At 48.2% G+C, this 16,552-nt stretch overlaps 1 protein-coding gene across 1 annotated transcript in view; it reads left to right on the plus strand.

The window, feature by feature from the left end:
• The first annotated feature begins 8,142 nt into the window (after nucleotides 1-8,142).
• Nucleotides 8,143-16,552, plus strand: part of SH2D3C (SH2 domain containing 3C) — a 76,351-nt gene continuing 67,941 nt past the window's right edge. Inside the window, exons 1-2 of the mRNA XM_083597222.1 lie at nucleotides 8,143-8,300; nucleotides 13,134-14,388. Coding sequence (XP_083453348.1) covers nucleotides 8,264-8,300; nucleotides 13,134-14,388 — 1,292 coding nt within the window. The 5' untranslated portion in view covers nucleotides 8,143-8,263. The remainder of the gene's footprint in view (nucleotides 8,301-13,133; nucleotides 14,389-16,552) is intronic.

Below are 16,552 nucleotides of genomic sequence, written 5' to 3' on the forward strand. Positions count from 1 at the left end.
CCGAGACTTGCTCGGGAGATGCCTCCCAGATGACACTCGCTACCTGTCTGTCGTTATTTCAACCCAACATCTGGTGACCCCGACGTGATTGCCAGATCCCTTACGCAGCCAAGCCCCTGTACTTCACTCGACTGGAAAAGTCTTAGCGCGCTACTTCATGAGTATGGGGGGGGGGGAATTGACAAAATTCCAAAAAGAGCATGCCAAGGAGCTGCTCCATCTCGTTAGACAGCGGGTGGCGGGTGCTCATATTTCTTTGAATGAAGTTGAACAATTGTTATGTGAAATTGCTTGCCAGTGCCTCTGGTATCCAGAATCAGGGTCTTTAGGATCAGAGGCTTGGCAAAAGATCGGAAAAACCCTTTTCGCAGAACCAAGGGCACCGATTCATTGTCTGCTCACTTGGCAGAAGTGTGCAGATGCCGTCGCTAGATTAGGACCTCAGGCATCTCAGGCATTCCCGACGGCACCTGCTCTTTTGCCCGTTGAAGACAATCCCCCACCTTACCCTAAGATTTCACCCCCATTGCAACCTTGCCAACCCCTCCCTACGCCTCAGCCCACATCCACTCCCGCCATCCCTCCTTCGCCTGCCCCAGCCCCTGCGTGCTCTCCTACAGGAGCTGTGCGCGCCGCACTTTCTCTAGCTAGGCAGAAAGGGCTCCTGTCCTTAGAGGAAGAGTCTGAATGGGCTGGTGAGATGCCATCTGCTTTCCCTATCTCCTATACCAACCCAGGCACTGCACAACAACAGGTGTTGTACGAGACACTTCCTTATTCTGTTATGAGGGAACTAAGGAAAGCCATTACTGATTCTGGCCTCAAATCTTCCTATGTGCTGGGGATGCTGGAGGGGATCGCAAATGGTTACACAATGCTACCTCAAGATTGGAAGGATTTGATGCGCATGCTTTTATCTCCTGCTCAGTATGTGGTTTTTGAAAGTGAATTTAAGCATAGCGCAGCAGCTTTGGCTGATCCACAGCATTCAGCCGCTCAACTCTTTGGTGCTGGTCTGTATGATACTATACCAGCACAGGCGCAATTAACACCTTTGCATTTTAGTCGCACCGCGACCTGCGTGCAACACGCCTTTCGGAAAGTCCCTGTCTCAGGGCAACCACTGAGCTCCTTTGTTAATATTAAGCAACAACATTCGGAGCCTTACCATCAATTTATAGATAGATTGAAAGAATCAATCGCCAGGCAGATAGATGACCCTACAGCTCAAAATGAATTGATGAAAAAATTGGCTTTCGAAAATGCTAACACCGACTGCAAGAAGGCATTGCAGTCAGTTGTACATCGCCCCAAATATGACCTAGCCAATATGATTCAAACCTGTGCAGATGTCGGCAGTCAGAGCCATGCGATGTCTTTGCTTGCCGGTGCCATCCAGGCTGGCAATAAGCCAACAGGCAACTGCTTCAATTGCAAACGCCCAGGTCATTTTGCTAAACAATGCAGAGCCCCTGGCGGATAATACCCCCATCTTCGTCAAAAGAAAAGAAAAGTGGGAAATGGAGATTTGCTTCTGTGTCTCATTTCCTGCCTTAATATAAATTCCATGATGGTGTTCATTTTCAGTGTTTTGTTTTTGCCCCTCTCTGCTTCCGCTCCTAATAGCGGTGGTTCCACACCGATAAATGTGTGGGAATCTTTTGCAAAAGCCCTCAATGTTTCTTCCTTTTGCCTAACTCAGCAGGTATCAATAGGTGAAATCCTTGGCTCTTGCCTTATCCCTGTTTGCCATGACCCTTTTGATATGCAAAATGATACCTGGTTTTATTCGTCCCTACCCCAAAATGATTCTCTTCGCACCCTTGGTTATTCCGGTTACCATCACTGGGGTAACCAACTGCGCCGACGCCCATCTCTGGCAATTGATTTGTTGACCCCATACGTGGCCTCCTCTAATGCTATTTGTGCCCGTATGGTCAACTGCACAAAAACCAACTGTGTGAAAATGGGCAAGGATAATAATTTTAACTGCTCTAATTATGTAAACATTTCATATGTATATAAATATACAGAGCTGCCTGAAGGCTGGTTCTGGTCGTGTCCAGGCTACACATTCAATTATATTCCAGCAAACATTAGCCATGGCACACCTTGTTGCTTAAGCCGTTTGTCCATCATTTTACCCAAGAAGCATCATTTATCCTGCTCTCGATATCGACGCTCTGTAGAATTGACTAATGATTGTGATGATTCTGTTTCTCTCCCTAGCAGATCTGAATATATTTCTCTAGCTGTCTCTCTCTTAGGAGTCCCTGGATTGGCTGTACGGAATAGCAGGAATATTAACTCTTTAGCTTGCTCTGCAGCAAAAGCTCTGAACTTTACCTCACAAGCTCTTTACCTTTTGAATAAAGAACAGAGTGAACTCCAGCATGGACTCTTACAGAACCGTGCCGCGATAGATTATTTGCTAATGCTTCATCATTATGGTTGTGAACAAGTGGATGACATGTGTTGTTTCAATATTACTGACAATTCCAAAGCTATTCAAAAGCAAATCTCCCATTTGCAAAATCTCACACATCACATCAAACAGGACGTTGGACTTTCTGGCCTCTGGGATTCGTTCACCCAGTGGCTCACTGGCTGGTTGCCAAATCTGAATTGGCTTCGCAATCTTTTTCAATATGCTATTATCATAGTATGTATATTAATTTTGCTATGTTGTTTCATCCGATGCATCCCTGGTCTCATACGCCTTTGGTCTCAGTGTTTTTATCCTCCTCAGCCACCTAATAAAGTCATTGCTGCCTACTTTGCGAAATGGCAGCACCAACAGTAAACATTAGGGGAGATGTGGACAGACTTATTTCGGGCATGCGCTGGCATACCACGTATCCCGAAGTATTTTTGTCCCATTCACCCTGAAAATCACTTAACAGCATCGGTGGGCAGACTTATTTCGGGCATGCGCTGGCATACCACGTATCCCGAAGTATTTTTGTCCCACTCACCTTTAAATAAAAAAAGAAAGGAGATGTAGGAAAGCTCTGTTTCTGCACATGACTGTGACATGTTTGGGAAAGTCTTGCTTCTAAGCTTCGTCTCTGTACATGCTGCACAAATCGTTCTGCACAAATCATTCTAATACTAAGACATTCCCTCCACCCCAGAATGTTCAGTTCACATTGAGGTCATGAAACACCGTACCCTGACCTGTTCTTAATGCATAGTTGACCACATCTATTGGAACGTAATTGTTTAAGTCTTGCATTATCAATCATTAGTTATATTTTAATTAGGAGGTTTTCATGCCTGTCTAGTTCTGTGCTCCCTTTCCCAGCCTTTAATCTATCGGTGATTAATGCCTATATGCAACCCTTTGCTTTGTACTTGTGTTAACCAATCAGCAACAATCACGTATGTGGCAATGCTGTAATATTCAATAAAAGGGACTCCCCGAGACTTGCTCGGGAGATGCCTCCCAGATGACACTCGCTACCTGTCTGTCGTTATTTCAACCCAACATCTTATTTCAACCCAACAATGCAGAATGTAGAAAAGGCCGGGATGAAAGAGAAATGGCATCACGTTCACTCATCAGCAGAAGAAGAACAGCAAATATAAGATGCTCAGGTGTCCTATTTTACAGAAGACAGTTGTCAGTTTTCAGGGCTATCAGAGGATGTAGACAGGTGACAGTTCTCTGTATGAAGATGTCCTCTATTTGAATGGCTGTGCATTCCAGGTCTGGTTGAAAGATACAGAAGGAAGAGCAGGGGCACTGAAGTTGCCCATCAACAGATATCACCTTGGCAGCAGACTAAGCACAAACGCACAGGCCACAGTCTTCCCCACTACAGTGAGATGTACAGTGGTACCTCGGGTTACATATGCTTCAGGTTACAGACGCTTCAGGTTACAGACTCCGCTAACCCAGAAATAGTACCTCGGGTTAAGAACTTTGCTTCAGGATGAGAACAGAAATTGTGCTCTGGCGGGACGGCAGCAGGAGGAGGCCCCATTAGCTAAAGTGATGCTTCAGGTTAAGATCAGTTTCAGGTTAAGAACGGACCTCCGGAACGAATTAAGTATGTAACCAGAGGTACCACTGTATAATATTCCCATGTAGAATTATAGGGTGAACTAACACTTCAGTCATACTCAAGGTAATATAATATATCCAGCTAAGTCAGGGGTCAGCAAACTTTTTCAGCAGGGGGCTGGTCCACTGTCCCTCAGACCTTGTGGGGGGCCAGACTATATTTTGAAAAAACAAACAAAAAATTGAATTTCTATGCCCCACAAATAACCCAGAGATGCATTTTAAATAAAAGGACACATTCTACTCATGTAAAAACATGCTCATTCCTGGATCCAGCCCCTGGGCCTTAGTTTGCCTACCCACGAGATAAGTCATACAAGGGGATATTACTCAAAGTAATATATATCCAGCTAAGTCTTTCAGGGAGGTTTTTTCTGGTTGCATGCTAGTACTTAGCTCAGGCTGGATAGCTTCACTGCTGGCTCTTGTTGCTTCAATGAGTGGTTGATGCACAAAAGCAGTGATTGGTCTTAACTTCATTATCATAGCATTTTCGAATCTCTAATCTCTTGAGCTTGCTAGCACCACTTTCAAATCTTTTACTCATGCTCAGATTAGAATCTTAAAAATAAAAAAAATCTTCAACTGGACAAACTTGGTGGGCTTCTATCACTCTTCAGTAGCTGCCACTGCTCACTGACTTCGCTATGCCTTTCTGGAGGGGCAGTGAGACCCCTCTGGCTGACTCCGGGGGTTTGGAGATGAAAACCCCTTCGGGTTTCTCCTGGAGGGTTGGCACCTGCACATTTTTGGGCTTTCCCCCTCCCAGGACCCTTCTTAAGGCACTGGTAGTGGGCAGAGCGGGGGGAGACTCCGTGGTCAGAGCACCAGACTAGGCTTTTAAACAAAGAATAAAGATTTTATTGACTATTTACAACTAACAGGATTTTAAACACAAAAAGGCACTTTAAACCAAACACAGAAAGGAAAACACCACCGGGCAGAAATAAAACAAGACAAAAAACACAGTTCCTCTGTCCCTGAACTGATCCCTATACTTATTTTCCCTTCGGATGAGGTCCAGTTACCAACCTGCAGCCAGGCCTCCTGCCTTCTACAGGTAGTTCTGGATCCCTCTGATGATCTCTTCCCACTGCTGCCTTCCCTGGTCCCCAAGGCCTCTCTCTGCCTGTGGCCAATCTGCAGTGCATGCTGCAGGCACCGACAGGGCTCTGTGCAGCGTGAAACATAGACTTCCTTGTCTGGGAGGGGAGAGGCCAGTGCCGGTCACATGTGCTTGCCTTGCTCTGTTCAAGACAAGGAGGAGGGAAGGAATGGAAGGGACTTGGCAGAGCTTGCTTGCCTGGTCTATCTGCCCCAGCCGGCCCCCTACTCCGACTCTCCCACTGACCACTACAGACCTGACCCTTGAGCTGGGGAAGGCTGTGCAGCTGGCTGTTGACTCTGGACCTGCTGGCTCTGGAGTCCTGGAGTTTGTACTCTGAATAGTGGCACCAGGGACCTAAAGGGGCAGGACTTGTCCGTCCAACCACTGCACAGTCTCATCAGGGCTGGCCTGAAGGCAATTGGAGCAATGGGGCCAAACTGGGCCCTGCAGGCCGCTCCTAAGGGCCCCCCTGCACCAGGGCAATCTAGATGTATTTTATTTATATCTCTAAGATTCTGCAGACTTGGGCTGTGAACTGGGGCCCCACAATTATTATTTTTTTAAGTTGGGCCCCAGAGCTTCAAATTGGGCCCCACTGGCTGGCCCTGTCTCATAGTTGCTGGGCCTGAGTTGCCCTGCCCTTGCGTGAAGTCTTGGGCTTGCAATTTTGGGAGAGGGGAGGCTGCCTGCTGGGGGGCAGGTGGGCTGGGGAGGCCCCCTAGATTTAGAGGCCCTAGGCTTCAGCCTACTTGGCCTATACATAAATCCGGCACTGAAGAAGAAGAAGAGAAGAGTTTGGATTTGATATCCCGCTTTATCACTACCTGAAGGAGTCTCAAAGCACTAACATTCTCCTTTCCCTTCCTCCCCCACAACAAACACTCTGTGAGGTGAGTGAGGCTGAGAGACTTTAGAGAAGTGTGAGTAGTCCAAGGTCACCCAGCAGCTGCATGTAGAGGAGCAGGGAAGCAAACCCGGTTCACCAGATTACGAGACTACTGCTCTTAACCACTACACCAGCCTTTCTCAACCTTGGGTCCCCAGACGTTTTTGGCCTACAACTCCCATCATCCCTGACCACTGGTCCTGTGAGCTAGGGATTATGGGAGTTGTAGGCCAAAAACATCTGGAGACCCAAGGTTGAGAACCACTGCACTACACCACACTGGCTCTCCTTACTGCTTACAGTCCTTAAAGTTGCAATCCATGCCAGTGGCTCTGGCTGCCTTGTTCCTGAGCAGTCCCTCCCCACACAAGCGTCCTCTCTGCCCCCACCCACCCACCTCCACAGCTGTTCAGATCCAGGAGCATCCAGTCCAGGAAGAGAGGCCAGCTCCTGCCATGATGGAGCCTGAGTCTTGAAAGCAGTTAGAATCCCCATAGGAGGGGACTTGATGGAGTTACCCTCTTGCCTCAGGGGCAGTTGTGGTTTTGCTCGGCTTCCACAGTTGGAGGCAGCAGCGCTTCTGAATACCTGTTGCTGGAGACCACAAGAGGGAAGAGAGAGGGCTCTTGCACTCAAATCCTTCTTGCTGGTTTCCCACAGGCAACTGTTCAGCCACTGTGAGAACAGGATGCTGGACTAGGTGGACCACTGGCCTAATCCAACAGGCTCTTCTGATGTTATTATGAAACCTTTGAGAGCTGCTGCCTTTCAGAGTGGACAGTACTGAGGTACATGCACCAGTGTTCTGACTTGGCATAAGGCAGTTTCCTTTATAACTCCTGCCATGCAGTTGTCCTCTCACACAGCTGAGCTGATGACAGTTGGAATCATCACAAAGATAAATGCTATAATCCTGTAATGTTGGGATTCCACCCATGTTTGGGTCTAGTTCCTTTTACATCTACCAGCGCTGACGGAAAGAAGCAGAAAGGCTGTCACATGGAGGACGGAGCAAGCTTGCTTTCTCCTCCAGAGGGGAGAACCCAAACCAATGGATTCAAATGACAAGAGGGGAGATTCTGACTAAACATTAGGAAGAATTTTCTGACAGTAACAGCTGTTGGGCAGTGGAATGGACTATCTCAGAAGGTGGTGGGCTCTTCCTCATTTTAGGTTTTTAAACAAAGGTTGGACGGCCAACTGTCAGGGATTTGCTAGCTGTTATTCCTGCATTGTAGGGGCATGAAAAAGATGACCCTATGGATCTCTTCCAACTCTGCAGTGTTGATTCTAAGTTCTCTGGCCTGGACCTTCTGTACACTGACTGGCAGCAGCTATACAGGGTATCAGAATGCGGCAGCTAGACTGGTGACTGGGAGCGGCCGCCAAGACCATATAACACTGGTCCTGAAAGATCTTCATTGACTCCCAGTACGTTTCCGAGCACAGTTCAAAGTGTTGGTGCTGACCTTTAAAGCCCTAAACGGCCTCAGTCCAGTATACCTGAAGGAGCGTCTCTACCCCTATCGTTCAGCCTGGACACTGAGGTCCTGCGCCGAGGGCCTTCTGGCAGTTCCTTCACTGCAAGAAGCCAAGTTACAGGGAACCAGGCAGAGGGCCTTCTAGGTAGTGGCACCGGCCCTGTGGAATGCCCTCCCACCAGATGTCAAAGAGAACAACAACTACCAGACTTTAAGAAGACATCTGAAGGCAGCCCTATTTAGGGAAGCTTTTAATGCTTGATGCAGTATTATATTTTAATATTTTGTTGGAAGCCGCCCAGAGTGGCTGGGGAAGCCCAGCCAGATGGGTGGGGTATAAATAATAAATTATCATCATCATCATCATTAGGCAGGGTCTCTGCAACCTGCCTGGAGATGCTGAGGACTGAGTCTGAGACCTTTGCATGTGAAACAAATGTTTTTGAAAGTCACAAGTGCAGGGTTTTGTTCTGTGCAGCTGAAAAAAAAGGAGGTGAGGAAAAGATGCTGAATAGGCCCCTCTGTGTGTGTGTTTCTGTGTGTCTGTGTAGGCGGGTGTTGTGCAATGACAGAGGAAATGTGAGCAAAATAGAAAGCAAGAGAAGTAGGGGAGGGTGTGGGAAAGGAAGGGAGGCTCAGTGCGGAAGGGAAAGCTTGATGAACGTTTACAACTTTTTGCACACTTCTCCTTCTAGCAGCACCCTGCCAGAAGAACCTGAAAGATGGCTGAAAGCCAGAAGAAAGGAGGAGGCTTTAAAAGTAAGTAGCCAGCAGAACAGCACAGATTTGGACTCTGATGCTTGCTTAAATCTGAGTGCCTTGGAGGCTGAGCCTGCAAAAGACATCAGGAAAGAGGGGTTGTGCAGGAGGTGTGCAGGGGTCGCTTCTCCCCAAACCTGTGTGGTGGCTAAGTTGCCAACTTTCCCCCACCCACCAATAGGGCTCCTGTGCTTTTGAAAACCAGTGCATGGCATATGGAAATCAACAAGAGAAGTTTTCACCCATCCTGGAAACACTTGCTGCACCTGTTGCATTTTCACCTGTTTAAAGGCACAGGACTCCTGAAAAGCGGCTCTGAAACAAGAAAAGGCTGCATGAACGTAGGAATCTGCTTTATACGAAGCCTGGCCACTGGCCCATCTAGTTCAGCCTTGCCTACACCATGAGTGTCCCGTGTGGCACCTTCTAAATTCTGCTGCTTATGGCTCCCATCATCCCTTTCCTACTGGGGGTGATAAGGTCTGGAGTCCAGGAACATCTGGACAGCACCTGGTCTACACTGACTAGCGGAGGCTCTCCAGGTTTTCAGATGAGGCTCAGGGACTGAACCTCGCAATTTCTGCTGGCAACACAGGTGCTCTGTCACTGAGTTGCACTCATTAAGGTTCCAGTCCTCATCAGGGCTGATGTAAATATGAACAAAGGAAGGCTGCTTTATACCAAATCAAACCAGAGCCAATCTAGTAGACTAGTGTTGTCTTCCCTGACTGGCAGTGGCTGCCCAGGGTTTTAGACGGAGAAGGAGATTTATCGGCTCCACCTGAAAATGCTGGAGATTGAAACGGGGGACCTTTTGCATGCAACACTTTTGCTCTGCCGCTGAGCTGCAGTCCTTCTGTGAGAGGCGAGCCCACACAGTTTTGGGGCTATTGCAAATGTAACTCGAGCGAACTCATTGTATTTGACATGAGCAGGTGTCAGCTGCTAGCTCAAGAGACGATGCACAGGGGTCTGATGCCTTCATCTAGGAAGTGGGTAGATAATATATGAGCTGTCGCTTGTTTTCTTACAGTGGTCTAGATGCACCGCCACACACAGCTGACAGTCTCCACATTACGTCCGGTGGGGCGGGGCGGACAATGCATCCATGTCACTGTTAGAAAGCAGCACACGCTACAGCTCAGATATTATCTACCCATGCCCTGGATGAAGGCATCTCAGTCCACTGGACCTCATTGACACAAAACTCCGCAGCAGGTTCCTGTGTGCCTTATGCTACTTTCAGTGCCTTTCATTTTTTTTGGGAGTGGCGGGGGGGGGGACATTTCCTGCTTCCTGCTTTAATGTGTGATCTACTTTTTGGAGTTAAAGTTTTTTGAACTCCATCAGAACAAACAGCAGATATAGTGCTGTGCAGATTTTGCAATAAGCAGACAACAAATCCCTAAAGCTTCTTTGCCCAGGCAGTGGCGTAGCGTGGGTTGTCAGCACCCGGGGCAAGGCAAGTAATTTGCGCCCCCTAACCCGTGGATTTGCGCCCCCTAACCCATGGATTTGCGCCCCCTAACCCATGGATTTGCCCTAACCCCAGATGTTGCGCCCGGTGCGGCCGGCCCCCCCTGCACCCCCCACGCTACGCCACTGTGCCCAGGCAACCCACATTCTGCACCTAATAAAAGCAGACCCTCCAAGTGCTCCTATTTTCCCGGGACAGTCCTGGGTTTACAGAAGCCGTCCCAGTTTCTGCTTTGACCCAGGATGTCCCGCTTATCCTTAGGACACCCCTATTTTCATTGGAGAAATGTTGGGGAATAATGCAACCCCCAAACCAAATAAATAAGTAACTATGCAACCTTTTATAAGACATCTGTTGGCAGTCCTGTGTAGGCATTTGTTTTTCATGTTTAATGGGTGTCATATAAATGATAAAATTATTATAATGGAATAGGATGCTGCTATTTTCATTGGAGAAATGTTGGAGGGCATTTAAAAGTTGGCATGTACTGGGCTGGCAAGGGCAGAATTATGTGCACTTGCACAAGGCGTAAGAGCAAAGAAGCATGTTGCAGCCCAGCCTCAGCCTTCAAAAATTGATCCGCCTCTGCTCCCTTTCAGTTTTTACCAGGTTTTATTGCCCTGCTCTTTCAAGGCTGTCTTGCGCTTCTTGAGGACTAGAAACTAAATAATGGGGCTGATCAGAGCAGAAGCTTTAAAGACACTGAATTGTAGTCCCAAGGGCACCAGTTTCTGCAGAAATGCTGATCCCCTTAGCACAGATTGCACCCAGCAGCTGGTAGGAGGTGGAAGATGTTAACATGCAATTACCGGAATAGCTAGCATGGAAAGAGACAGGGGTGCAGTTAATGGTTTATGGGGAAGGACGGGAGTCCCTTTTTAGAAGACAGTATGCATCTCTTCATGGCCTGCTGCACCTGGGGGGCCTCCTCCTGCTCCTCCTGCTGACCCCCCTACCAAAGACCTGCCCTGAGGCACAGCAGCTGCACTAGATGCCTCTGAACATCACTGCGGAGACTGAAGGAGTCACTCCTTGTGACTATATCGGCATGTAATCAGTTGTTCTCTGCAGCTGGGCCAAGAACCACACTTTTCCTTCGCAGCTGTTTGTGTTTTGCTGTGAGAAGAGGGAGGGCAGTGACAGCAGGTGTCCCTTTGCATAGATTTCTGAGGCTGGTTGGCCTGGAAATTTCTTCCCAGCCTTCCCTGAGGGATTGTTTATGCCTGTGTCTCCACCCGACACAAACCAGTTTAACAGCCCCCCCCCCCCCGATCTCTCATCTCTTGCCAGTTTGGTCTCCCTTCTTAGGCTTCTTGACTCTGGTATCTCTCTTGCCAGTGTGGCAGGCCCAGCTGAGTTCAGAGTGGAATGAAGCAAGCACTTCATGCCAGCAAGAGAATCACATTTATTTTACCGTTTCTGTACAAAACAACCTCAAAACCCACATCCCCATAAGTAGAAAACCAGCACGGGAATGAACAGTGTGTTTAATTATTTACTTGCAGGGAGGCTTTTGAAATGCAGGGGATCAGTGGCAGAGTGAACCTCCTGTGGCGCAATTGTTCAGTGTGCCTGGCTGTGCATTGCAGGGGTTTGAAATAGATGACCCTCAGGGTCCCTTTCAACTCCATCGTTCTATGATTCCTTCCCTGCAGTCAGAAACAACACAAGTCATTCTACCGCTTTAGGATTCTAATTCACTAGGAGGAATGAACAGACTGTCCCTGGTAAATAGGGAGAGTTAGTATATGAAATTGTGTTGTGGTCTTGTATATCCCCAAACATTGGTTTATTGCATTTCATATCCTACCTTTCTTCCCAAGAGCTCAGCATGGCATGTAAACTTCTCCCGCCTTTCCCCATGTTTCATTCGTTCAGCCCGGACACTGAGGTCTAGCTCTGAGGCCTTCTGGCAGTTCCCTCGCTGTGAGAAGCCAAGTTACAGGGAACCAGGCAGAGGGCCTTCTTGGTGGTGGCACCCGCCCTGTGGAATGCCCTCCCACCAGATGTCAGAGAGAAAAACAACTATCAGACCTTTAGAAGACATCTGAAGGCAGCCCTCTTTAGGGAAGCTTTTAATGTTTATTAGGTTATTGTATTTTAGTGTTCTGTTGGAAGCCGCCCAGAGTGGCTGGGGAAACCCAGCCAGATGGGCGGGGTATAAATAATAAATTATAATTATAATCCTCACAACAACCCTGTGATGTAAGTTAGGCTGAACAATAACAAGTGGTCCAAGTTCACCCAATATTCCACGCTGCGTTAAAACAATACAAGTGTTAGTATTTTTTTAATTAAAATGTTAACAAATGTTATGGGGAGGATCCTATTGCTCTCAAGAGCAGATGTGCTGAAATCAATGGCCATGGCTAACTTAATTGATTTTGGTAGGCCTACTCTGAGTGGGCTTACTTGGATACAACTGAGAGCGGTGGGGCCTGTTTCACTGCTTGAGGCGAAACAGGAAGTCCCAGCCACTGCCACTACCCTGTGCCCTGCTGGGTGGCACCAAATTCAGGCAAGATCGCACCCAAATCTCACCCAGAATAGGAGCCAGTGGCAGTGGTGCTTCCCTGCCAGTGATGGCGGTGGTGGGGCAGACCACAGGAATGCCACCTGGGGGCATGGGCAGAGCTAGGAGGGCAACTGCCTTCCTAAATCAAGGAAATAAATAAAAATACTTATTTCGGTAAAAAAAAATTCAGTTCTGCCCAACTAACATAAAGCCTGCTCCCCTAACATCCCCTAACCCTGGCTATGCCCGTGTCTGGGAGGCTGCCTCACCCTGCCCAATGGCTGGGCCACCTCTGCCCTTTCCTTAAACCCTGGGGAGCTGCTGACAGTCAGTGTAGACAATACTGACCTAGATAAACCCCAATGCTCTGATTCAGTATAAGGCAGTTTCCTAGGTCATTTGCTTCACACGTTGCTATAACATGGACCCTGGTCTCCCAGATTCTAATTGGTCCAAGGTGACCTAGGAAACTTTGAATGTGAGTCTTCCAAACCTCAATCCTAGTCTGATATTCTCATTGCCACTAACTAATACAGTGGTGCCTCAGGTTACATACGCTTCAGGTTACATACGCTTCAGGTTACAGACTCCGCTAACCCAGAAATAGTGCTTCAGGTTAAGAACTTTGCTTCAGGATGAGAACAGAAATCGTGCTCTGGCGGCGCGGCAGCAGCAGGAGGCCCCATTAGCTAAAATGGTGCTTCAGGTTAAGAACAGTTTCAGGTTAAGAACGGACCTCCGGAACGAATTAAGTACTTAACCCGAGGTACCACTGTACGGAATCTTATGGAATGTGCCCTCTCAAAACCACCAACTGTCTCCTTGTTTTGCTTTCTCCCAGAATTATTTAGGTTTAAAGGATTTGGGAGCTTGAGTAGCATTCCACGGACGTTCACCTTGCGACGTGTCTCTGTTGCTCCCAGCACTCCACAGGCCCCTGGAGGGGGGCTCCTGTCCTCAAATGGCTTCTTGGCAACCACCATTGAAAGCACGCAGGACGACTTGAATACTGTTCCCAAAAGTCCGTCCCCATACGCTCGGTCATGCGACATGTACAGCCACATGGGGACTATGCCAAGGGGCAGCTCCAGGAAGTTGAAGGCTAAGGCCAAAGACAAAGGCACGCCCAAGGAGAAGGATCAAGATGCAGGGTCACAAATTGGCCTGGCACCTGTTCCCCACAAAAACTCTCCTTTCGTAGCTAAGGAAGCAAAGCAGAAGCAAAAATTGCCCCCATCCAAAGCCGACCACAGTCAGGCCCACACCCAATATGTGAGGCCCACCACCATGGTCAACTCCTCAAACTCTTTTCCAGAGCACAGGCAAGCTTCTGCTGCAGGACTCCCAAAGGAAACAGTGAGGAGAAAGGAGGACTTTCTTCAGGTGCCTGGGAAGTCCTCCTCCAAGAGAGCGCAGGACGACTTGAATCCTGCACCCAAAAGCCCATCGCCGCATGCCCGCTCATGCGATATGTCCAGCCACGTGGGGACCATTCCACGAAGCAGTTCTGGAAAGTTGAAGGAAAAGGCCAAAGGCAAAGGGGCCCCTCAGGAGGCTGAGCCAACCACCGTCCCAGAGCCCAGCTTGATAGCTATGGCACCTTCTCCCAGAAATGATGCTCCTATGATAGCTGTGGACACAGAGCAGAAAGCAAAAATGCCCCCATCTGAACCCAAACACAGCCAGGCCCCCTCCGAAACCATGAGGCAGGCTGTCGCGATCAACACCTCAGACTCTCTTCCGGAGCCCAGGCAGACTCCTGAGGGACCCAAAGAGAAGACGAAGAGGAACAAGCAGGACTCTCCCCATGTGCCCAGGAAGCTCAGCTCTGAAACTGTGCAGGACGACTTGAATACTGTGCCAAAGAGCCCGTCCCCGTATGCCTGCTCAGGCGATATGTACAGCCACATGGGGACCTTGCCAAGAGCCAACTCTGGGTGGTCAAGGAGGCAGCCCAAAGAGGAATCAGTGAGGTGTGAGCAGGATTCTGTTCAGGTCCCCCGAAAAGCTGCCAATATGGAAGCTCCTAAAGAACCTATCCTGTCTGGAGGGCGAGCGCCTGGAGAGGAAGCCCTTCAAGAACACTTAGACAAGAGGTAAGACAAGAGAAATAATATGTGGCTGAAGAACTGCATTCAAGGAACAGCGTTGGTGTGGACGCTACAGCACTCAGGTTGTATTTCTCTTGGATAGGGGCTGCCAAAGTGGCTCCTTCTAGATGCGACTGGCTTCTGTCTCTCACCAGCCCCAGCCAGCATGGCCAATAACAGGATTGTGGGAGTTGTAGCCCAAAAACACCTAGGGCACTACATTGGCTAGCCCTGTTGTGGGGCAAAACAGGCAGGTAACCTCCAAAGGCAGAAAGTGCTGTTTGAAAGCTCATCATACACTCAGATAATAGGGAAGGGGCCTAGTTTTTGCAGGTCTTTTTCCTGGCTTTAGAAGTGGGCACTGTTCCAGTATCAGGATGCAGTAGATTAGATCTTAGCGTGTGTGTCCACAGTGGCACACCTTCATTGCATGCTGTGTTTTTGAATGCTGTAGTTCAGTTTTTTTGAGTCTGTGGTGCATTCAGTTCACTCCTTTGCTGTTCTCAGGGACAGAATATTACTTAAGATGGGAGCTGCCATGTTTGTTGTTACAGTTTTTGTCCTGTACAGTGGTACCTCTGGTTGCAAACAGGATCCGTTCCGGAGGCCCATTCACAACATGAAAGGAACGCAACCCGCAGCAGTGCGTCTGCACACGCGCAGGTTGCGATTTGCCACTTCTGCACATGCGCGTCATGGCATTTTGCATGTCTGCGCATGCGCGAGCAGCGAAACCCGGAAGTAACCCTTTCTGGTGCTTCCGGGTCGCCACGGGATGCAACCTGAAAAAACATAAAATGAAGCAAACGTAACATGAGGTATGACTGTACATGTTTAAAGCATGGGGTGGCAGTAATTTTTTCTTCTCAAAAGTGGGCACAGGTGAGGAAAGCTGAACCTCTTCTCCACCTTCCTTCCCTTCCCATCCATCATCTCAGACGTTTTCCTTTCAGGCCAGCTCTCATAGTGGAAAACTGCCTCAGAGGTCGGGAGGTGATTGGGGAGGAGACACCCAAACCTCTTTTATTATAAAAACCCAGGGAATGGGTCCCCTGCCCATACATGCACGTCTGTCACTGGTGGAGAAGCAGCACAGTGGCACCAATTTTCGGCAAAATCTCACCAAAATTGCAAGAAATCCTGAGCACTCTGAAATATTTCAACCAACACTGGAGCCACTTCTGTTGGTGCAGGTGGGGTGCTTGGGGAGCCGCCGCCCTGGGGGTTTCAGCTGCCTGTGGCAGCCCCCTCAATCTGTTTAATGGCTTAGCTTGCTCTGGAACTAAGTGGCATAAACTGGAAGTAGAATATAAAACTGGGGGAAAGGTACTGATTAGGAGCCAATCACTCCAGATACCAATGGCATATATTTGAAGGAACTGTGTGAGAATTGGCTGGTATAGACAGGGCCGTCTTAAGCATATCCAGCGCTGTGGTGCAAAGATCCCTCCGGCACACCCCCTGGCAACTGCAAAACAAGGGAGGGGGTGGTGGGAAATGTCCTCTGCCTCCCCCACCGCCCCAATCCCCGGCGTGGTGGCGGCAATCAAGCAGGAAAATGTGCTGCGGACATGTGCAGGAGGAAGACAATGATCAGGAGCAGGGCCATCTTTAGCAGATGCAGAAGCTTTCCTAAGCCTCTGCAGGGATCGCTCTCTTTTTTTTTAAATATTTTTTATTAATCAGTTTTTATAAGCACACAAACATAACATAACATAAATACAACAAATACTTAAACAAACAAAGGCAAAAACAAGACAAAACAAAGAAAAACAAATACCATTTCATATCTTAATTTCTTAAACCTTTCTTCCCCGACTTCCTCATGCCTCCCTTTTCTGTATTCCAGATTCTAATCAATTGTTCAGCAAATCTTCCTTTATTTTAATTTAGATTTAAGCTAATCTTCCTTATTCTCCTTGTCTTAACCGTTACTAATAGTAACCATTTACTTTCCAGTCCAACATCATTCTAATTTTCATTAATTTTATAATATTTCTTTAGATAATCTTTGAACTTTTTCCATTCCTCTTCCGCTGCTTCTCTTCCCTGGTTTCGGATTCTGCTCGTCATTTCTGCCAAGCCCATGTAGTCTATCACCTTCATCTGCCATTCTTCCAGTGTGGGTAAATCTTGTGTCTTCCAGTACTTTGCAATGAGTATTCTAGCT

This window comes from Podarcis filfolensis (assembly GCF_964270895.1).
Source record: "Podarcis filfolensis genome assembly, chromosome: Z".
NCBI lineage: Eukaryota > Metazoa > Chordata > Lepidosauria > Squamata > Lacertidae > Podarcis > Podarcis filfolensis.